This window comes from Pantherophis guttatus, chromosome 2 (assembly GCF_059756535.1).
Source record: "Pantherophis guttatus breed Tessera chromosome 2, ASM5975653v1, whole genome shotgun sequence".
NCBI classification, from domain to species: Eukaryota; Metazoa; Chordata; class Lepidosauria; order Squamata; family Colubridae; genus Pantherophis; species Pantherophis guttatus.
Window position 1 is genome coordinate 205,439,988 of NC_142064.1, and position 24,095 is coordinate 205,464,082.

Here is a 24,095-nt window from a genome sequence, read left to right on the forward strand (position 1 = left end):
CATCCTTGTGGGCTCTGATTGTTTAGGAGTTCCTAATGCTTGGAACATTGGAAGTAGAAAAATCAGATGCAAATAATGGACATTCAAAGCCCAGTGCTGTTGCTTTCTTTCTGTTCCTTGTCCTCCAATTGTACTTAGAGGAAATTTCAAGAGAGAGTAACTACTATTGCTGCAATTCAGAACCACTTATCTTATTTTGAAAAGCGACAACTAGCAAGCATCTTTTCATGCAATGATGATATTTTAGGTCTGCTGGGAATAATTCTCTTATAAGTAAATACCCTAATCTGGAACAAGGTGGACAGAATACTTTTACTATCATATGTAGACAGATTGTTTCTCTTCTGGCAATAGTTCAGTGAAAAATAAGCAGTCTTGGAGAATGAGAACCCCCAGCCCCCAGTCAAGTCTGTTTAGTGCAAAGGCTGTCCACCATTTCATAAAAATAATGGGAGAAGAGCCACAATGGGATCAAAAGGAGGAAGATACTAGAGTCAGCAAAATATGCTAATGTTGCTTGGTCAAAGTTTATGAAGATTCCTGGGAACATGGCACCTACTGAGGTATCATATACTTCATATACTTTGTTTGGAGATGAGGAAAGCTGCTCTTTTTGCTCCACTCCCCCACCATAAATTCTTCTATTTACAAATTAATTTATCCTTTTTAATGAATCACTGCATTATGCTTCATAAACTGGAGAAGTGTTTTCTGCACTTCCTTGTTTGAGATATATAGCATATGCCTGCTGTGATTATTTCAGTTTTGGTGTCTGCTTTGGGGGTCGTTTTGTTGTTGGATGTTACCTTTGTGCCTTTGATGATTATTGATCCTAATTTTTATGAAAGATTTATTGTAATGAGGCAACTTTTCAATGGAGCACATTTTTCTAGGCAAGCAAAGCCTCATCAAAAGCACACAGTAGATCAATGCCTTGAGGTCATTGTTTCTAAGAAAGTTGATCTATAAGTAGACTGTAAGATAGATGATAACAGCAGATTAGCACACATGGAAACTCTGTTAAACCCAATTCATTCATAATTGTTGCTAAGGGGTAAAGGCCACCTCAAATTGAATTTGACTCCTGGGGATGATATGGACATATTTTTGGAGCCGCAATATAGTTGTTTGCCATGACCATCTCTTAGGATATTTTTCAACTTCCATGATATTTCGTGCCAGTTCCCCCCACCCCCCTCCGCCCTTCTAATACTAACTAGACCAACCGTTACTCCTAGGATTTTTGCTTTATAAATATTTCGGAATATAGTAGTTTGGCAGAGCCTGGTTCTTCAGGTTTTTGTACTTGTTTTATTGGTGGTGGTGGGGGGAGAGATTTGCTTGTTGGGCTTTGGAAAGAGCAGATGGAACAAATGGGAATGTCAAGCAGGGACAATTAGTTTCTCCCTACTCTTCACCTTGTCCAGGTCATCTTACAGCTGCTCAGTTTGATTGCATTGCCACTAGAAACCACATGGGCTTTAGCTGAAGAAGCCAGGTGACTAGAAAAGAAATGCAGGGCCGAGGGAGAGAAAGCCTCTCACTTGATGGATTTTGCAAGGTGCCATGACAGCCCAGCTGCCACCCACTCATTATGGGAAAGAGCCTTTGTCTGACTTCACAGTCCCAGAAAATGACCTGGAGAAGCTAAACAGGAGGCAGACATCTTTCAAACAGGCAGACATCTAATGCCTATGAGAAATGCTGAAGAGTGATACGAAGAAAAATCTGGTAGGAGTAAGCATCCTGCATTTTCCCAAATGCAGCAAGCAGTGATGAACTTTAAAAAAACACAGGAGGGATCTATGTCATTTGGAGAGAAAAAAAAAACCCGCAGCTGCTCTTGTCTGTATTGATGCAATTGTTCTGATGTAAATCATCCTGGCTGAGGATGCCTTCCCTACTCAAATCTTTTCCCAGCCTGATGATATCCAGATGTGCTGGATATGATTACCACCATCCACACAGCCATCAGGCCCGATGGACTTTGCAGTGGGAAACACCCCAGAAGGTGCAAGATTGGGGAAGTTTCCGTTTTCCTTAATAGTTTATACTCTACTTTCCTGTGATCTGGACCAGAAAATGCAGTTTGGAACGGTCAGTTCCTTCCTGGCCAGTAATCGTGGGACAGATCAAAACCAGAAAGTTGTTTTTTTTTTTACAAAAGAGCCTATTAGTGCCTGTGCAGAGTGCCGCTCCTGAGTGAAGTTCACCCCGAGGGCGCTCTCTATACAGCTCCCAAGCGGCTGCACGTAAGGAACAGAAGATCTGTTGGGATCGCCCATCTCCTACGCCCAAAACTTACACCTGAAGGCAGGCCGGGTGGGAAGGGCAGGGCAGGGCAGCTTCTTTCTTTCTCGTGCCGGCCGGACTCTGGCCAAGGCTTTAAGGGCTGCAAGATGGCTGATTCCGCGCACCCACGTGTGGAGAAACCGGGAGGCGGCGGTTTCTGGTGCTGAAGAGCCGGGGCAGGGGCGGGAGGGGGAGCCCGTGGTCCCGGCGCTAGGACCCAGCGCGCGCACAGGCGGAGCCTCTGCTCCTCGCCCGCCCGGCTCCCTCTCCGCTGCTGCAGTGTCTCCGAGGCAAGCAGGCAAGGCGGCCTGTCTTAATCCGAGCGCGGCTCCGGCACTGCTCTCTGCTCCCGAAAGCAGCATCCTTCCGTCGCCGCCGGCATGGCTGGCGTCAGCTTCAGCGCGAACCGCCTGGAGCTGCTGGCCTCATATCAGGAGGTGATCGGGGAAGACAGCCCCACGGACTGGTAAGCCCCCCGGAGAGCGGGCGATCCAGCTCTTTGTCCCCTCGGTGGGGAGGGGGGCGGTGGCTCCAGCCGCTTTGTACAGGGGGGCGTGGGCGGTGTCTGCCTGCCTGCTTTTCTCTGGGTAATCGCTCTCCCGCTCCTTCCCCTGCACGCTCCCCGTTTAGCCCCGGAGGATGATCAAGGGAATTCCGCGCCTCCCACCGGCAAGATGCTACTTGAACGTGGGACGGATTGGAGGGCGGGCGGGCGCAGCCGGAGGAAGAAGCCATTAGCAACCCCAAGTGGTGCATTGGCAACACCGCTTTGCCGAGCGAGGTGGGGCGACGGCTCCTTTTGTGGGATACAAGGAGGGCACCGGCTGAAGATGCTCCGACGGTCTTTTGTAGTCGGAGCGGAGCTGAAAAAAGACGCCCCTAACGGCAGCGCCCCATTTGGGCGAGGGGACCAGCCAGGGAAGCCGTCGCTTGCGGTTTGAGGCTCGAAGGCACGTCCTAGCAGTTGCGTCCGTCTCCGGACGCCCCCACCCCGGCACTTTGGCTCGGGCGGGGGCGGATCCCCTTCGCTCTTTCCACCTGCTCTGCTGCCTGCGCGGAGCTGTCGTAAGCCTCGCGGCCGTAGCCCCGCACAAGACAGCCCCAGGCCGTCATCTTGGAAGGCTGCCCCCTGCTGCGGTCATCCTAGAGCCCTTCGTGGCCTTGCCTTCCACTCTTTTCCCCGGGGTTTTTTGGGTGGGTGGGTGGGTGGGTGGGTGAAAGTTCTCCGATAGAGACCCGCTACACAAAGGAAGGTGGGGCCGGGCAAGGAGAGAGGCGGGGGTCTGAAGGCTTGAGGGGAGGGACTGGTGGACTGGGAGGGGGAGGGGGAGGAGGAGGAGGAGGGTCTGTGAGAGGAGTAAAGGGAGGCATCCAGAACTAGGTATCTCAATTCAAGAAATGCTCGGCTCCAAACTGTGGGGCAGCCTTTCATCCTAGCTGCTGAGGCCTGGGTCTGCAGAAGAGGGGAATTTTGTGTGTTTTAGGCCTTTTCTTCTCTGTGGCAGAGGAAGCCTATAGGAGTCTCTGTAGCCATGGCGTACCATTCAAAGGCCTTCAGAGGCGTTGGTCAAGAGCCTTGAGGCTACTCCTTCCCAGAGCAACCTTGATTTGAAGGCTGCCTGTGGAAGCCGCCTCCTTACAAAGAGACAACACAATTGGCATCTGCTCCATTTTTGCAGTCCCCCCCCCCAATAGGATGGAGTAAGGCAGGTTTTGATAATGAGACTTATTCATATTTCTAGCTAATAGGTATTCGCAGCTCTGAAGCAGAAGGAATCTTCCCTTTATATCTCATTAATCATTTTCAGAAATTTAAAGCAACTTTTGTTTCAGAGGCCACTGAAGATTACTCCCAGGCAGTTTAGTATGTGTACTTTCTAAGGTGCAGGCTTGACTGGAGAAGTTCAGATAGTCCCCTAAATCAAGGCACCAATACTGCATTTAGCCTGAAATTATAGAAGAGTTAATCTGTTACCTATTATGCAGTTTAAAAAAGGGAGGGAGGGGGAAACTGTTTTTTAGTCTTTAAAGCAATGGTGGCCTATTATCCTCTATGGGTGTTTTGAATAGGTCTCTCTTTTTCAGCATCAGTTCCCTACTGGTGAAATCCAGCATTTACTCTCTTTTATTTAGATAAGTAAATTAAGGAACAATAGAAAAAATGTTTTACTATACATATGTGACATAAGTGACTGCTGCTGACTGGATTCCATCCACTGTAGGCTTCACGATATTTTCTAATGCACCTCTGTGGACTTAAGTTTTTTTAATAATTTATATAATCCTGCATTTGTCTTCATAGCGGCTTTTCCCATCTGGATGCCTTCCAGATGTACTGCTATTACCTTCTTATTCCCATGCAGCTGGGTGATAGTTGGGAAAATAGATAGAAAAGTACTTTAGAATTTAAATGTAAGCGATTAAAGTTCTAGGATTCCCATGAGGCTTTATTTACTTTGCATATTGATCCTCACATTTTCAATGTTTGTTTTGTTTTAATGCAGGGTTTCCCCTTTCTGAAAACAGTTTCTTGAATCTCCTGAGCCTGCTACATCTCTCCCTCCCTATCTGCCAGGAAGACTGTTCCCTCTGTCATTGTTGGGGTTCTCTTTCCCCACTCGGGTTGCTTGAAAGCTCTTGCGTACCCCATAAAGTATAATTTTAGCAAGAGTGCCATGCATACTGTGATAAAAAGTAAAATCTCCAAGTTGAGCTTGACCCCTAATGATTTTACAGATACCTCCATACAGTTTTTATGGCAACAGCAATGACGTAGTTTGCCATTGCCTTTTTCCTGGATGTTTTTTTTTTAAACTTCCCAGTTTAGCCTCCAGCTCTCATAACTGATACCTTTCTATCCAAACTCTAACTTGGCTTACCTATGCTTGGTTTCCAAACCTAGAGAGAGCCAGCGAGGTGCCAACATTTTTTATTTCCTCCTTCCAAATCTTACACATGTGCCATTGTGTAAGATGGTATCTTTTATTTTCTTTGGTCTTCTTGGCAGGATATGACTTCTGGTTCAGAAGCTGAAGCCAACCCTGTTCTGTGCTTTGAACTTGATCTGCCCCTACTCCTCCTCATCTACTACAATGTCTTTGAAGCTGCCCATATCATCAGCACATTGATTGCAGAAGGACAACTAGTTCTTGTCATCTCCTGCTGAGCCATGAGTTTTATATTCATTTCTGGAAAGGAAGATGGTAGACATGGCTTTCTGGGGATATTAAAAGCCTTCATCTGTGCTTTACTTTTTTCCAACCTATTAGTTTTCTTCCCCTTTTAGTGCTCCTATTTTCTTCCCTACCATATGCACACACACACCATGTGCTTCATAGGGGGAGGTCTTCTTTCTTTGAAGCTCACTCTTCTTCTTCTCTTTCCTCCATAGCAGAAGGTCTCCAGCTGTTCTTTTGCCTACTTCCTTCCCTTTCAAAGCCCAAACACTCCGAGACCCTCCTCCCTGGCTCCAACTTGGAAGCTAGGGCCTCATGGACTGCTTAGCCGGAGACGCTGCCTATAAATCATTATACATCCACTTGCTAACAATAAAGAGGCAGCTGGAAGAGCATATATAGTATGGGTAGGGTTTGTGGTAGGAAGTGGAGAAACAACAATGGGAAATGATCACAGCATTGTATGAAAGAAATTCTATGCTCAGAAAATCATGAATTTGCAACAGAAGGAAAAGTTTGCTGCAAAATGAGTTAAAAGCAAGCAAAGACTATATAATATATCAAATACACTCATTCCTTTGTTCTGTTCCCACTGTCAGAAATTAAGCTGTCAGCTTTTTAGGATAGTGGCCTGTCATTTCCTCTTCCCACATACTTTAAAATTGTGAAATTAATAATACTGCCTAAGTAGCAACACTAATTGGGAGAATTAGAGAAGGGGCAAATTACATTCATGGGATCGACCATGAAAAAGCTGTATCTCTGGGAGAGCAGGCTATTTGGGGTGAGTGGGGGTGAGGTAATAGTGATCAACATGAAACTGCTGTCAACAGCTTAGGGAGCAGGTAAAGGAATCAACATGATAGAAAATCCCTTGAATCAAAGATGGGGTCATACCTAAAGCATAAACTTCTATAAAATTAGGCAGTGTTGCAACAATGTTCATGGATTTGCTCCTAAGGAAAAAACTCTTCTCTAAAAAGAGAGCACAAAATATACCCATAATAGAAGTAGTGCTGCTGTGTTTTTAAAGACAAGACTCATGTGATTTTGATCTCTCCAGAAATGTGTGTGGCTGGATTTTGTAGGGAGAAGTCCATCTTGAAGTCAGTCAGATTTGGTGGCTTGGCAGTTATTTTACTGGCTTTTGTGACATGACATACTTAAGCTCTTTCTCAAGCTTCTTGAAATTAGAGAGATTCCTGGATCTTTATTATAAGCAGGCAGGCAAATAGTGCATGCTAAATCAGAATTTAAAATCCTGTCATGACATTAATTCTGCCCTGTAAATCAGTTTTTGAAGATGGCATTAGCTATCAAGTAAACCCCTCCCTGAGCTTTCAGAGATGCTTTCAATTATTATACCAGTGCTCTGTGAGTTGGTCGGAATTTAATTAAAGATATTTGCTGCTAACCAGCCTCTCTCCTCTGGTCCCATTGATCCAGCTACCACCCTCCTTTTTGAGGCTCGAGTAAGAATATTAAAATCTCTGTTAATTTGCTGTTGGATTCTGGAATTATATCCTTGCAATTTTTCAAGATTTTATTACCATTTGTATTTGCATTGTTGTACTAGCCATCTTTTCCCAGCTTTAGGCCATTTTATCTCCTCCTTCCAAAGAACCTGGGGTGGCATTTTATACTCTTAATAACTGTATGAATTAATAAAACTGATCACATGTATCAGTGGTCCTAATAAAATCTTAATTGTGCAGGGATCTGAACTTGGGGATCCTCTGCCTTACCATGATCTTAGTTCCATGCCCCATTTTTGGCTCTCCTTTCTTTCTCCATTTGCATTAGTTTTCCATTCATGCTGCTATCCTGGCCCTGAGATCTCTCTCCCCTGTTGGCTGGCCTTCCTTTGTCCTCTTGAAGCATTTTCATCCGGCTTGCTCTCCAAGGCTGCTGGGCGGGAACAGCCCCTTCTACCCAATGCTGCAACCAAAAGTCTTTTTCCTCTTGCAACATGCCGCTTCCTCCTCTAGCATTTTAAAGCCTTTCCCATTTGGAACCCAACATTGGATTCTGCCCAGATTTTCTGGGTTGAGTCTCATCCGGTTCACTCTAGTAGTGAAACAGAGAAGGGATGATATCACTGAAGCTGAGAACCTGTAGCGAAAGAACCCTGATGTGTGGCAGCTGCAGAGATTTAGGGGTAGACTGTAGGGTTGAAGTATGGTGGAATTACGGAGGCTGGGTTAGCTTTGATGAATTTGGTAGGATGAAATTGGGAAGCCACATGGCTCAGCAAAATTGGGTGTGTCTATAGGGCTCTAAATGGCAAGAGTGAGTTTCAGAGAAAATGAAGACCAGGATTTCCTTTGGTTTTGATCAAGTGTCACCTTTGAAAAGGGAGGAAGGTTACTTGAGCCTAAAGCTGGTTTCTAAGTGGGGATCTCCCCCTTCCACCTCCTTTTTTAAAAAGCCCACTATTTCCCCCAATTATCCTGTGGTTTGAACCCATCAGGTCATTATTGCTCCAGGGCACACTCAAGTGATAACAATACTTTGCTAAAGGACCAAGAGAGCTTGCAAACCTCAAATGTTTAAGCCAATGAATGAGCCAAAGGTTGCAGCACCCTTCAGGATTCAGTTCCAGCACTAAAAGCAACATCTGGAGGTGGGACAAAAGAAACCCTACCCAAGTTTCTAAGAAAGGGGGCCAAGAAAAGTCTGCTGTCTGGATCTTATTCCCAAAAGATGCTGTTGAAGCCAGCTGGGGATGGTTGGGGTGGGGCTGAACAATAACTTCTTTATGCAGCAAGCCTTACCATGGCTGGTGGGCAGCTGTCCACACAGCAGGCCCCATCCTGGAGCCATTCAACCCCAGAGTGTGGTGGAAGGACTGTTGGAGGGCAGGGCGGTGGGTGGAAAGCACCTGGCCGCCTTCTCTTGTGGCTCAAGGTCATTTGGGTGGGTGACAAGACTCCTTATCTTGGGGAGCAGGCTAACCACTCCTATTCCTTGGCCGTGCATGGTTGGTGGGCTGTGGGGCATCAATTCAATTAGGGAGAGGCATGGCTCCTGGCTGGAAGGCAGAAAAGTGCTGAACGCGGCAGAAACTGCCTGCGGGGTTGAGAGCGGGGACGGACAAAGCCTCTGCCTCTCTGCGCTGCTCTGGCGGCGGGGGGGGGGGAGGAGATGCTGGGGCGGGAGCGGCTTCTCTCCCACCTACCTGGCTGTGACCTTCGGCAAAAATTGGTCCCACTGAGGCTCTCGGGAGGGCGGGGAGCACCTCGGGGCTGGGGTCAGAATGTATACTCTCTGGGTGTCCAGCCGTGAGAGTCGCACGTGGCTGCTTTGTACGTCAGAACCGAGAGGGCGCAGGGAGGAGTTGCTTGGGTGCCGGGGTGCCGCTGCCTTTTGCTCCCGGGGGTGGAGTTGGGCGTGGGAGGGGAGAGAGCGCTCAGGGCCCTCCGCCAGGCTTTCTAGAAAGGCCGAGAACAGCCGCGACCTGTTGGCCTTTGCTTTCTCCGAGCATCGGTCCAGCTAAAGCCACGCCCTCTTAAGGCTCGCCTTTCCCGAGCAGCTGCGCCCCCTTCCCCCCAAAAGGCGGCGTGGTGCTCCCCCTCCTCCACGCCTGGGGTCTCGCCAACCGCCCTTCCCCCTTGCGGAGACTGCTGGGGCCCATTACTTGAGCAGAAAGGAATTTGGTGCCGTTTTCCGCACGCCGGCGCCCTGGGGCTCGTGGTGCATTAGAAACACATGTGCCTGAACCCCCGGCTCCATAAGGCGGCGGCCCGGGGGTGGGGGCGGCTCTTCCTCGCCGGGCAGAGTGCGCGAGGGGCTGGGAGGGGTGGGGGACTCTGCCTCTCCTGCAACCAGAAACCCGGACCTTCTTCCCCGGGCTGGGAGGGCCCGATTTTAAGGCGAGCCTCTCTTCTGAGCCTAGCAACCAGCTGCTGATGTATGCCGGGTCTGTGTCCCGTCTTTTTTTTTTTTTTTTTTAAGGCGAGGATCACGGTGGGAAAACATGCAGGGTTAAACATTTTCTTGAATTACAGGGGTTAAATCCCACCCCACCCCCCACCCCAACAAGAGCAAGCACTCCGGTGGCTGTCCTTTGGAAAAGAAAAGAAAAATCAACTTAAAAGTTTAAAACCTAATATCACAATAAATTAATAGGCTGGAGAAAGAGGGGCACATTTACACCGACTTTACGTGCAGGAAGAGGAATTTTGCCAAAGCAGTTCCCAGGGAAGTACATTCCATAGCCTGAGAGTAATGCAGAAGAAGGCTAGTTTATCCTGAAGTGGAGAAAGGCTGGCCTCTGAGAAGGGGTGTCTCTTTATATTTTAAGGGCTGGACAAGTTCAGAAGTTCAGAAAGGGAGAAGCACTAATTTAGGTAATCACATCCTAACCCATTGGCAAGGTATTAAACACCAGCTGCCAAAATCTGGACAACTCTAGATGATAGCAAAGAGATGCAGAAAACTCTTTGTTGCTAACTTATGGTTGTCCTGATCTTTTTGAAAGGAAATGTGATTAAAAATAAATACCAACCCATCAATCTGTGTCCTAGAAACAACCGATGCAGATCTTTCAGATAGGCCCAGCCCTGCTGCCTTCCCCCCCCCCCAGTTGCAACTTCTAGTCAATTAAGACTTCTTCCATATAGAGTGGTCAGATGCGATTGTAGATAATCGGAAACAATTCAGCTGGCTCAGAAAGGTTTGCAGTTACCACAGGTAGTTTACCTTAATTTACGATCACAATTGAACCCAAAATTTATGTTGCTAGGTAAGTGAGAAATTTGCTAAACAAATGTTGCCCCTTTTTAACAACTTTTCTTGCCACATCTATTAAGTGAATCACTGCAGCTGATAAATGAGTAACCTGTTGTTAAGTGAATCTGGTTTCCCCATTGACTTTGCTTGTCAGAAGGTTGCAAGAGGTGATCACGAGACCCAGGAACACTGCAACCCGTCATAAACGTGAGTCAGTTGTCAAGCATTTGAATGTAAATCATAGGACCATGGGGATGCTGCAATGGTCATACATCTGAAAAATTGTCATATAAGTCCCTTTTTTCAATGCCGTCGTAACTTCAAATGGTCACTAAGTGAACCATTGTAAATTGAGGACTACCTGTATTGCAGCTTTCACTGTGCAAATGTGCTTCTCACCAAAGGCCCTGCCTGCAGTTCCAATGAGAGGAAAGAGCTCTGATGGGGTGTCTCGGGTGTAGTACAACCATTTCTAAAACCTCAGTAACAGAGTTTGATTTCCTAACATAGGAATAAGGCAGATAAGTGTGAATATATGAATTTGCACTAGGGATTAGCCATCCACATCTTAATCTCCATGGTCTAATGAGGATTCAATGACATGCAAAGCTAGAAAACTGGGGCTTGAGTAAACCATGGTTAATTTAAGTATGACCTGCAAACAAGGCCTATGTGTAATTACCTTTATACACACAAGTTGTATATGGGGTATAGTTGGTCTTTATAATATTACTATTGCACACTGTAGTACATGATGGGACAGCCAAACTTCACCCCCATTTGAAAGGTGTATCTTAGAAGAATTTTATTTTTTTTTACAAAGGTGTTAAAAATCAAAACCACAGAAGGTTTTGAGTAAGATCAAGGCTGAAACCTTTCCCTCTCCTGGATGACCTGGTTAGTACTATCTCTCTTCCCTTCCCTCCCTTTCGGATAGTCCCCTGATGCAAAATGTAGGCTTAGGGCCTTGTAATTGTTCTCAAACCAGAAAATGTGACCCACTCTTACCTTTTAGGACACAGTGAGGGGAAGGCAGTTGTCTCTGTGTCAAAATGACAGTCCAACAGCAACTGGCTAAAAGACAAAGAGCAGAGCAGCTGGCAATGAGAAGTTGTGCATCATATCTCCACCCAAAGCACTGCCTGCTGTTGAAGCCGAGAGATGTGATACAGCTGGGAGAATCAGGGTGAAACACTACTTAGCTGAGAGTAGCAGCAGCTGCTGCATTTCCATTCCCACCCGTGGGGAACAATTATATTTCAGGGTTAAGTTGCATGCAGCCCTTGCCAGCAGCTTAATTGCTGAATTCAGGAGCATTGGGGGGGCATTGCTCCTTATGACAGGCTGTGCCCCTTTCCGTCCAAATACCCATGGAAATTTTCTATCCAGCACTTATCGGCTAGCTGAGTGCCAAATTAGTAGTGGATGGAAGTTACTGTAATTAGTGACGCATTGTTTGAACTAAAGGCAGTGTGGGCGCCTCAGTTGGTGCCAAGCTGGGCTTCTCTGCACAGTGACCTGGAAAAAGGGCACAGAGCAATTCTGGACTTAGAAATAACAGAGCTCCTGTACTGGTAGTTCCCCATTCAATCAGGAGTACAGTAAGGTAGCAATAAAGTTCTTCTGATGAGATGCCTGCCTTCTGTCTTGAAATTAGGGTTCCGTTTTTCCAAATCCAGCACTATACTTTGTAATGTGACATAGTGATTAGAAACTGTGGTACCAGGTTCAGAAAGAGGCAGGCTTAAATCTTTGCTTGACTCTGTTGCCAGGTGACCTTGAGCTGGTCTCCAGTTTTCTAAGCAATCTGTCTGATAGTACTGTTGTGAGAATAAAAACAGGAGGATAGATCTCTCCTCTGCTCTTAATATTTTTATTAACTCGGCCTAACTATTAATCGATTTTGGATTCAGTAATGAAGAAATGAAACATCTGTCTTGGTCCCGGACATCCATTTTTCACAGACAGGGTATTTTGTTCCTCCCATTTTTAAAATGATTTTTCTTCTTGATGGAAACACTCAAGTCATCTATGACCGAACCCGTCTCAAGACCATATTAGGCACAGCCTTGTTGTAAATGGTGTGTTTGGGGCACGGACCTTTCTCGGTCTGCAGCAGAAGCCATGAATTCTCAAAACAGACCTTAAATTGGAAAAGGATCCAGTAGAAGGAATATATTGCTGCTATATTGATAATTGAAGACAAAGCTACTGAAGAAAAGTAAAGCAGTTGTGTGAAACAATAAATAACCTTAATAATCGTACTGAAGACTGCTCATATGGAATGATGGAATACGGCATGGCTCTGGCAGGCTGTCAAGAGGAATTTTTCTAGTCCCCAAACAGCTGTAAGCTAAACTGCTTTGGTGGCAGGATCCTGCTATTGCTGCTTAGAGGTGTGCAATCTAACTCTTATTGGACCTTTGCCATATTTGCACTTTATGTCTCTTACAGCAAAACCTGTCTCAGTTCCAGAAAATCTGTGTATATGTGTGTACATATGAAAGACAGGAAAAAATAGAGAAGGGGATACCAGTTCTAAAATGTGACACCTTCTGAAATTAATCATCCCACTTCAGTTCTCTATCCTTTGTCTTCAGTGTTTCAGGCATAGTGGAAATCAAATAATATTTTTCAAAGTACAGATAGTCCTTGACTTACGACACAATTGAGCCCAATATTTCTGTTGTTAAGTGAGACATTTGTTAAGTGAGTTTTGCCCCATTTTATGACCTTTCTTGCCACAGTTGTAAAGGGAACCACTGCAGTTGTTAAGTTAGTAACACTAACTTAAGTGAAACAAAGTAAAACTGGCTTCCCCATTTTGCTAGTCAGAAGATTGGTAAAGATGATTACATGGCTGCAGGACCTTGCAACCATTATAGATATGATCCAAAATGTGATCATGCGACCAGAGGGATGCTACAATGGTCATAAGTGTGAAAAATGGTCATAAGTCACTTTTTTCAGTTTGTTACAACTTCAAATAGTCACTAAAAAAAGGTTATAAACCGAGGACTATCTGAATTAATAAGGAGAAGGGGATAAAGCAACTTGCAGCTAAAACCAGCACAAGCTATTTCTACGATAGACTGCAGTAGGCTACAGCAGATGTCTTCTGACAAAATCTGCTGCTAGAAAGGATGAGGTCTTCCTTTTGTCCTCTTCCTTCCAAATATTGAGTGAAGATGAAAACAGCTAATCATAGGTGTGGTCCCATTTCAGAGGAATTGCGTTATTAATCCTTCTAGGAAATATAAGTGACTAAATCTTGTGACTTATACTCTAATAAATTTTCAGCCCACAGTAAGGTTAAACCACAGGAGGAATTAACTTCCTCTTTGAATATGTATTTCTCTACTAGCAGGAAGGAATCCTACAGAGTTTAACCCAGTCACTGGATCCATGGATAAGACGTTGAGCCTAAGTAGTACATAGTGTAGAGCTAGATGTATCTTGAGGAGCATGACAGAGTATGCTGTGGGAGAACCAGGAGTAATAAATGATGCTTTTAATATTATTGTGGGCACTTTTATAAACTCATCAGCATAATATGTTTCATCTAGGAAAATCCCCTTCAATTCCTAGCAGTAAAATAAATGGGTTTAGGTCTTGGAAACTGTGATTTACTTTTTTCGCTCAGCAAGAGGTGCATTTATCTCTATAGCCTCATTTTGGTGTTCACTTCCTGTATGAATCTCACATGGTCCAGGAAGCCCCAAGTCCTCTTGTTATCTGATGTGGCTGTGCTCCCAGCTGCCCTGCTCTGCTGTCCACAGACAGCTGCTGCTTCATTTCAAGCAGTACCGTGTAATTTTATGCTTTTGAGGGAGATGTGAATGACATATATTAGTTCTGCCTCGTTGGTACCTTGCTACTAACTACCAAATCTATGAAGGCATTCCAATCTCATAGGTTTGGTTTTTGGGGTATTAGTTAGATGCCTCTAGGAAATAAAACAGGCAGGCTGAGGTTAGGATTTCTTGGTAATAAATGGGCAGAGAGGACATTAGAATGGAAAGAAGGCACCCAGGCGTTGGGTTAGACATTATTGAGCTAGTACTATGTTGAATCTTTGGGGAGCCTGGATTTCTGGACTAGGACTGTATACCCAAAGATCCAATGGGGAAGTTAACAGCCTGATACCTTTCCTTAGCTCTGGTGCATGGCCTCAGAAGCCAAGCATCTATTTGATTTTCCAGCTTCCAGAGCTGACAAATTTATCAAGCTTATCACAACTTTTTTTTATTAGCACCTTCTAAGTGCCCGAGTGTACAAATCCATTGTGGTTTTGTACTTGTACTTGTAATTAAGGTTTCTCTTTCTCTTGCTCTCAGGATCCAGATGGTCTCTCTCCCCCCCTGCAAATTAGCTGCACCCATATTCAATATTGAACTAACACAGGATTTGGGTTTCCCATTCAGAGTCCCTCTCATGTATTGTGCCCTCTGTGTCTAGCTGTCTATAATGTGGCAGTAGCCTTGGGGAAGGCTTTCCATGATTTTCCTGGATCTTGGTGGCTCAGCAGAAGCAAATTGGGTGCAGGATGATTGGAAAGTGAAAGTGAATCTGGTGAGTTCAGTCCCTATCCTAGGACTGCCAGCCTAACATTTCTCTTTCAGTCCATTTCTATTTTTACTTAACACATTTTTGATACTTTATAATGCCCATTTTTGCCACTGCAATACTACCTTCAGCTCTCTTCAGAAAAACTTGAATTTTCAGAGGTGGCTGGGTTATCACCATGTTAATTCAAAACTTGAACTTGAAGAGAAATGTTTGCTCTATTTTTGTATTCCAGGGCTAGTGCCACCTATTCAGAAATGCTTAGTCAACACATTCATTATGTGGTGAGGGAACTGATGCTGCAGTCTTGTGAGTGCATTTACCAGGGATAGGAAACAAAATTGAGGACGCATTTCTACATAATGGGAACATCTGCTTATTTTATATGGAGAAAAAAAACCAACAATACTTTGCGGCAGGGCTTCCCAACCTTGCCGACTTTAAGATGAGTGGACTTCAACTCCCAGAATTCCTCAGCCAGCCATGGGAACCTGCATAATTAAGATGGGGAATTCTGGGAGTTGAAATCTACCTGTCTTCAAGGTGCCAAGGTTGAAAAACACTGCTTTACACTCTACCATGGAAATCTGGCTTTCCCCCCTCAATTTATTCATTACAATATTTATTAGTCATTGTTTGTCCCACACAGAGGTCTCTAAGCAGTAGACCAACATAATTCTTTACATAGGACAATGCCAATTTGAAGAGCTGTGAAATAGGAAGGCAGCTTCAGAGTTACATTGCTGCAACTGAAAAGGGATCTGACCCTGATTTTGTTTCTTATGATATTGGAATGCATAGCAGTCCCTAAAAAGAAGATGGGTTCTACAAGCAGGAAACGTCAGATAACATGGTATCTAACATTTTGAGCCTTATAAATAAGAACAAGCCCTCTAACAGAAGTGGGAAGCCAAAGGCCATGTAGACAATTGCTGTAATTGAAATGTGAAGCACCTGCACCTGGAGGCTCTTTGGTCCATTCAGTCGATGCAAGAGCATGCCTCATTCACAGCAATGTTAAAGGGTGCCCTTAAGATGTGTACAGCATGAGACTTCATGGGTTTCTCTGCCACAGAACATGTGGCTGATCAGAGGAAACTTGCCACATTACAGCGATGTTCCCAAGTCACAGAATTTATGCAAACATTGTGAAGACAGTCCTCCAGTGATGTTTGTGCGGGTATGTCTTGTCACCATGGTTCCATGCACATACGTTCATAATTTTGTTTCCCTCAGGTGTAGTGAACAGCTGCCTTTTTATTGCAAGAGCAGATGCAACCAGCCTGGTGTGAAATATTTGCACAAGCCAAGGGGTTCCTGGAAGCATCAGGAACCTTAAAATATATTCAAAATCCATAGCTTTCTGGTGCTTTTCCTTTACTGCCCATCCCTTTGTGACTGCACTCATTTGAATTGGGGGGGTTCCAGAATTCAAGACAGGATCTGAACGATTGGGTTTTCATTGGGGGAAACCAAATTTCCTGCCACTACTTCGAGCTTAAGGATATAAAATAGTCACATCTGCTTTGAAAAATGGCTCCCCACTTCAGAACTTTAAAAACTTCATTTCACAAGGGTAGAAAATCCTGGGTTCAGGTACGATGAGCAAAAAATCTTGTGGATGAAGGATGAAAGAACAGTAGAGACTGCAAAGGGTGGGCCACAGCATCAAATTGCTGCTTTCTCTAAGCTGAGTACTAATTTGCAGAGCATTTCTGCCTCAGTGCAACGATGTACATCCTCATTAACATTAAATGAAAAAGAAGTAAACGTGTTTATCACTATCATAGAAATGAGTCTCCAAACTCTGGAAGACCTACCCTGAAGGTATCCCCCAAGACTCCCATGTTAAAAAGTATAACATGGATAATGTGTAAAATGGACTCCTGATGAAATTCTGAGGAGAGTGGCTCACTGAGGCATGCACTTCTTAGGGCTCTGAGCCAAATGAGTCTTCAAAGCTATCAGTCCAAGCATCCCAGAAAGATCCTATGGTCAGTAGCATGAAATGCCCCTGAGAAATCCAGCAGGAATAATATGGATGTCCTCTCCGTGTCCAATTCCTGAGGTAGCTCATTCACCAATGAACTCAATGTTGTTACAGCCCCCAAAGTGAAAAATAAACTGGAATGAGGAGTGAATCTGTGTTAAACTTCAACAAGTGAGCATAACAAGGGGACTCTAATTATTCCAACATCTGTGGAAAGGCAAATTCTGCCAAGCATGTTTTTTTCTAGGAAATTTTTGATTCTTGCTGATACTGTTTTTTCTTCAGAGAGCAAAGAAAGGATCAATAAGACTTGATACTAATCAGTATAAACTTAGTCAAAGATGTGGAAATAGCAAGAAGATTGGGGGAATTGCTGTATCTCATTTGAGGGAAAACTGAAACTAAGTGCAGCTGAATGCATACTTTAGAGTTCAAGAAAGTGGTTTGCAATAAAAGCAGAGCAGTATAACTAGGATTCCAAGGCAAGATAAACTAATGGAATAAAGAGTTCAAAATGGGTGGGAGCTCTTTAAAAAAAACCTGTCTTGGTTGAGAGGAAGAGTGTTCCAGGAGGCAACCAGAAAGAACAGGATGAAAGGACAGCATTGAAGTTAGAGTCTGATAGAAATATGGTCAGAGAATATTGGTTTATACTGAATGTTTAAATCTTTTGACCAGTTGAATTGTGTCCTAGAATATTGGAGGACTTTCTGGTTTTATGCACTGAGAAATCCTGAGGTACCAGGCAATTAGAGGGTTGTCCCTAGCTACAGAAAGGAGAAAAAGTTATAGAGAGTTCATAATGTGATTTATTATTAATAATATCCTGCCAGACTAACCTTATTTCACTTTAGTGACAATGAAGTTATTACCAGGAAACATGGATTTTTCAAGAAGCCATTGTCAGAGGAAATAAATTTCATGTTTGGGTCAGGTGATTTCCTTAGCATCTGTAGAAATTCTATAACATATCTTGTAAAGCATTTGACAAAATATCCCATGATACTCTCATTAGCAAGCTGTACACACGATGACATGGCAATTAGGTGGATATATAGGTACCTCAAAAATAAAAACAGATTTAGAAGACAACAAAGATGATCCAGGAACAAGAAAGTCCTATGAAGAGTGGCTGAAGGAAGAGGGAGTATTTAACTGTGACAAGAAAAGACTGGCAGCTCTCTTCATCCTTAAAAGGATGTCACGCAGCAGAAAGTTTAAAGAAGTTGCCAGAGATGCTGGAGACAGAATAATTAATTGAAGCTAAAGGACAGCAAATTGACTGGATGTTAGGAAAAAGTGAGGATAAAAGTAGTTTGACATTGGAATCCAATTACAGAGAGATGTGGCATTTTTCCCTTTGCTGGGATACTTTCAATCTGGATTCCTCCATGAAGCAAAGGGTTGGATTCTGTGGCTCAAATGGACCCTTCTAACTCTTTGAATCTGTGAGGATAAGTGGCAGTTACCAAGCCCATGTTTATCAAACTATTGCTGGGTGGGGTTGGGAAATGTAATGCTTTCTGCTTATGCCAATTTTTCCTTACAGATACTTTGGGAATGCAGAGGTAGTTTTTCTTCTAGCTGGCTGGGGTTTTTTCTCTCTCTCTCTCTCTCTCTCTCTCTCTCTCCCCAGCCATTGACTTGCAAGTAAAATGGGCTGGGTACAACTGGCTTGCATCAAATCTCCAATTTTCAAGAAGAATTTATTATAAATCATATTCTAGAAATGTTCCTACTCCCCCTTGGATATAAGGCCAAGATGGGGCCAAAAGCAGAGCAAATATTTTATGCTGCTGTTTCTTAGAAGTGCTGAAGTTTCCGTACACTATATTGTCATATGCCGTGCTGTTGCTTTCATAACAAGGAAGTATTTGGAATAAAGTATGCACATTACACAATTTACATACTTTTATTTGGCTTGGCATTGTTCCTGTAATTAGCAGTTAACAAAAAACCAAAAAACAAAATTATAGGTTTACAAAAGAATTGTATGTTAGCAAAAAGAGATAAAGAGGTAGGCAGGTAGAAGAGGGAGGAGGACTGAGAGAAGAAGCCAGATTTTCAGCAGTTAAAGAGGGAATCACAACTAAAAAGCAGATAGGGATGGTAGTTTGAGATATTAAAAATCTGTCAGGCAGCAAGAGTTCTACATTGTTCCAATGAAAAACAAAAAGCATTGGCCCTTATGAAGCCAGTTCCATTCCAGATGCTAATTATTTTTTTATCTTGATAGCATTCATGTATGCTATGGTCCATGGTTCATCCACCTTAGTGTGCACTACTGCCAAATCATTGGAGGCTTGAAACAGAGTCTAGATGCCCTACTAATATAAAGGCACAGAGGGTCAGCACTTGGGGAAGGGAGAACCATTCAGAAACTCAGTCCTGCTTTCATTAACTCTAAATCCATGCTGAGACCAGAAATTGATTGCTTCACCTGGCTTATTACAGAGCTGCCCTTGGACATACAGGTATATGAATGGTGAAAAGTAAACCTAAGCATTACAAAATAATAGAGTTGGGAGGGACCTTGGAGGTTTTCTAGTTGAACCCCCTGCTCCAGCACAAACACTATACCATTTCAGACAAATGTCCAATCTTTTCTTAAAAACCTGCAATGTTGGAGCATTCACAATTTCTGGAGGCAAGTTGTTCCACTGATTAATTGTTCTCACTGTTAGGAAATTTCTCCTTAGTTCTAGGTTGCTTCTCTCTTTGATTAGTTTCATTTCTTCTTGTCCTGCCTTCAAGTGCTTTGGAGAATAGGATGACCCATTCTTCTTTGTGGCAAACCCTTAGGTATTGTAGTACTGCTATCGTGTCTCCCCTAGTCCTTCTTTTCATTAAACTAGACATACCCAGTTCCTGCAACTGTTCTTCATATGTTTTAGCCTCCAGTCCCCTAATCATCTTTGTTGCTCTTCTCTGCACTCTCAACATCTTTTTTTATATTGTGGCGACTAAAACTGGATGCAGTGTTTTCCAAATATGGTTTTACCAAGGCATTATAAAGTGGTATTATAAAGTAATATAATTCCAAGTTGAATTTCAGCAGGAGTCAAGAAAGCATGAGCTGCATGTGATTCCCTAGGAAATCCCTGGGAAGCTTTCTTATCCCCATCCCCACCCACTGAAGATCCCAAATTAGCCTGATGAATGGCAGTTTTATGCTGTTTCAGAAGGAAGAGATTTAAGATAAGAGAAGTTTGGTTCCAGGAGGCCCTCTGCTCCTATTCCCATCCTTTAAAAAAAGAAAGTTCAAAAGATTTCAACCCTACCTAAATCCCCAGATATCCTTCAGAAGAGAGAAAACCTGAACTGCAGTCTATGGCCCTTTATACTCACTGCATTACTCTTTCTTTTAGGCCTGAACATTTAAAATAATGCCTGGAGCAAAAAAAGCAGGCTGGATTTTGTGCTTTTTACTTCCATTACAGAAATTAAGACATCCGCTGGTGCAAGAGAAAATGTTATAATATCTATAACATGTCCTGTGCCAAGAGAAGAAGATTAAGATGCCTCTGTCTAAAAAGAACAGGAGAAGGATTTAGCTGAGAGCAGGCCAGTTAACTAACCATGTTTTTTACTCTCCCTTAATTCTGAGGATTACTATGTGGTAAGGTTATTTTTCCTTACCCAACTGTTAAGTTGGCTCTAGGAGAATATAATACTCTACATATTATTTTAGCCATAGGTCTTTAAAGCTCTAAAGTTAGTACAAAGTGTTGGATTTTGACTAAGCAGGACTAGATCCAGATTGCTGGCCAGCTGTGACTCTCATTGACCAATCCTATCTCAACATAATGTAGTTTTGACTGGGTGTTATAATGCTAATATGAAAGAGCTCCAGGTATACAATCTAAGATATTTACCCAAAGATCAGGAATTGGACTTTACTTAATGGATGAAAGAATCCACAATATCCAAGGGCAAACTATTTGTTTCCCTTTACCAATTCACTATTTACCAATTCTGTTCGGTAAGGATCTCCAAACTCTCTGCTATGTTTTACCGATCAGTCAATTGTTTAAATTAGTCCTACAGTGCAGATACTCTATTATTAAGATAATCCCCACTAAAACGGGGGATAAAAATATTCAGTGTTTGTCCCAGGAGTTTTTATATTAAAATAAAGCAGGCTTACCCAGTCTGGTGCTCTCCAAATGTGAGTCACCACAACCACCTTTTTCTCCAGGCTTTTCTTTTTGAACATGGCTTATAAGGGACTAATTAAAATCTTAAGCCTTCCGGGGACATTCAGCCGCCGTTTCATCTCAAAATCATTGGAAATCTCCCTCTCCCCCAAAACGAGTTGGATTCTCCCATTTGTGGAATGCAACCTTCAACACGGTGCAGCGCTCAAGCTGATAAAAGTGTGTACTCCTGTAGTAGGGCAACACTCGAAGAGTAGCAGAAGGTTGGTGACAATCTATAGCTGTAAGCCTTTGAACTTTATAACTCTACTGAGCACTGCTTAACTGACACAATCATCTCTTTGTCTTTCTTGCTTTTCTTCTTCTGCTTGAAAAACAATCCTCTGATAAACTGAATGCAATACCCTGTTTAACATCACACTCAGATATTTTGAGTGTCACTCCAGGATGTTTGGATAGAAATATGCTATTCTACGAACCAGCAGGCTGCCAGCTTTCAGCTGATGGAAATGCTTTCAGTATAGAGATGACCTGTCAAATTACTTGCTGTATAGAAGGCAAAGAGATAGCAATAAAATAACGTAAATAATTCCAGGAAACATTGATGGCTTTGCATGATTGAAACCGCTGCAGGCATATGTAGTTTCTCAATATAGATGCTTTTAGCACATGTCAAATTCCATAAACAGCCATCACTGATGGAGACAGATGACTTTTAAACAAGGTTAACTACCTTTTAAATATACATTTGGACCTTTAAAATAACAGGTTTCTTGGTTAAGGTCAGCGAAGAAATGGCCAATCAATTCAGGTTCCTCAAATTTAGGTCATAGCAAATCTTCCTGAGCATTACTTGGGAAATAAATTGCTAACCCCATTGTTACTATGGCAAAAGAGAAATAAGACAGCAGGGACCCTCAGAGGCTGCATAGAGCTTGCTGCAGCAATAGGAAAATAGAGGTTCAAAACCAGGGGTACAGGTAAGGCACTGTGTCCCTCTGATAACGAATAGGAAATTGTTCATCGATCAACCACATTTTTCCAAAGGTGTCATTTGCAATCTAACATCTATGGCAAACTGATTGATAAATTGGAGTCAGTCAGACTGCTGGCAAATGTTATTTGTGCGATGCTGCACATGCCAGGCGACATGGCTCTGCATGCCACTTTGGGCACACGTGCCATAGGTTTGCCATCACGGCCCTATACCATTTCCAACAAATGGTTGTCCAATTCCTTAACAGCCTCTAATATTGGAGCACCCACAACTTCTGGAAGCAAGCCATTCCATTTATTAATTGATCTCATGGTTAGGAAATTCCTCCTTAGTTCTAGGTTGCTTCTCTCCTCCTCTCTACCCATTGCTTCCTGTCCTGCCTTCAGATGCTTTGGACAATAGATTGATAACCCCCTCTTCTTTGTGGCAGCCCCTCAGATATTGGAATGCTGCTGTCATGTGACCCCTGGTACTTCTTTTCATTAAACTGGACATACCTGACGCTTGCGACTGATCTTCATATGTTTTAACCTCTAGTCCCCTAATCATCTTTGTTGCTACCTTGCTGCTGGTCATTGTCTATCTCCTCTTTCTTTCCAGCCTTCTCCCCTGAGCTAATTCTTTGCATAATGTGTCCAAAATAGGATAATTTGAATCTTGTAAAATTCCCTGTTCTGATATCAAAGGAATGGACACATTGCCAAGAAGCTGGTTGTGTAAATCTAACGTTTTTATGAAGGATGAAGTCCATGTTAAGTTCTTTAAATTCTACCAGGACTTTTGCAGCAAGAAATGGAGAGCAGATGGAACGTAGTCTATGCTGGAAGGCGTGCAGTAGAAAAAAATTTAGCAATTCAGCAAACAGAGCACATGATATCCAGAAAGAGACCTTACTCAGTAAACTCCCACTTTAGCCATTAAATACACAGACGCGAAAGTGCCTCTCAATTTGTAATGCCATGGTGGCTCTGTACATGGCAGGAACCGCACACAGCCAACGGTCTCTCATCCCCCACTCCCCTCTAAATCACCTTGTTCTCATCATATGAACTGTCTCCCGCTGGATGGCAGTGTAGTTGCCATGGTGATAGAGAGATGCTGGTTGCCTTGATAAGCTGAGATTTAAGTCTCTCCACCCACGCAGCCTAGACCAATTCTCTATGCTCCTTCCTCCTCCTTCACAGGAGGCCTTCAGATGAGGTGGTAAAGAGAACAGAACCCTCTGCATTTTGGAGGCTGTGCAAAAGCATTTGGACTGGATTCCTGCTGGAAGAGTGGCAATGGTGGACAAATAGGCTTCCCTCAGTAGATATGGAAAAAAGGGCAGTATCTTAGAGACTGTCTCCATGGAGGCCCCTTCACACAAACCACGATGGCTCATTAATATGCAGCTGCTGTTTTAATTTTGCCACGCTCTCTCCCCTCCCTCTCCTCCTCCCTCCTGTGCTTAATGGGCCTGTCCTTCACCGCCAGAACTGTGTGGGTCTTTAAGACCAGGTAGGGAGGGCGTTAATGCCATCCGGTTTCTAGTTCTTAATTTGCTGTTTCAGTGGAAATCCTTTCTTCCGCTTCACGACCTTGCAAATGACTTATGTGTCAATTTACATGTAGAAGAAAAAGAATTGGGTTACCTTGCAGTAGGTGTCTTGCTTTGGGGGCCCTAATTGAATACTATGCTTTTTAACTCTAGTGCACTTCAGTCTCCCTCAGTCCTCCAGTAGTTTTGCTGCTCCAGGTTGATAGGAGCTGCAGTCCTGCTCAGGTGGAAGGCGCTATAATTTGGCATCTTTGCCCTGTCATATTGCAGCTGGAATTGGACGTGGGCAAACAGGTCACCTGACTGATTGTCTCACTAAATCAATCAGTCAGTTGCCTGATACAGTTGCCCGTCTCACGGCAGTGATTCTGAATCTTCACTCTGCCAGGCCAACTCCCCCAAAGTAAAGAATATGCTCTGGACAATTCTGAGATGAGCTATGTTCTAAAATAAGAAATGATCATTGCTTTCTTTTAACACAATTTTGTGATGATCATTATTTTGCAGGAACTGTTAGGAAGGCAACTCTCTGTCGAGGCTGAGCAGTCGACACCTTGCTTTGCAGCCAATTATTAATCTGTCATTCTGTCCGGGATCTCTGAAATATTTTGACAATATAAAGTTAAAGATACAACTAATAAGAGATCGC

The 24,095-nt window shown here is 43.6% G+C and overlaps 1 protein-coding gene across 6 annotated transcripts in view; it reads left to right on the forward strand.

Moving 5' to 3' along the window:
* Positions 1 to 1,859: 1,859 nt before the first annotated feature.
* Positions 1,860 to 24,095, forward strand: part of DBN1 (drebrin 1) — a 46,077-nt gene continuing 23,841 nt past the window's right edge. Inside the window, exon 1 of one of the 6 annotated variants that reach the window (XM_034442141.3) lies at positions 1,860 to 2,758. In XM_034442141.3, coding sequence (XP_034298032.1) covers positions 2,673 to 2,758 — 86 coding nt within the window. In that variant the 5' untranslated portion in view covers positions 1,860 to 2,672. The remainder of the gene's footprint in view (positions 2,759 to 24,095) is intronic. The other 5 variants (XM_034442123.3, XM_034442148.3, XM_034442132.3 and 2 more) reach the window with 5 other exon arrangements.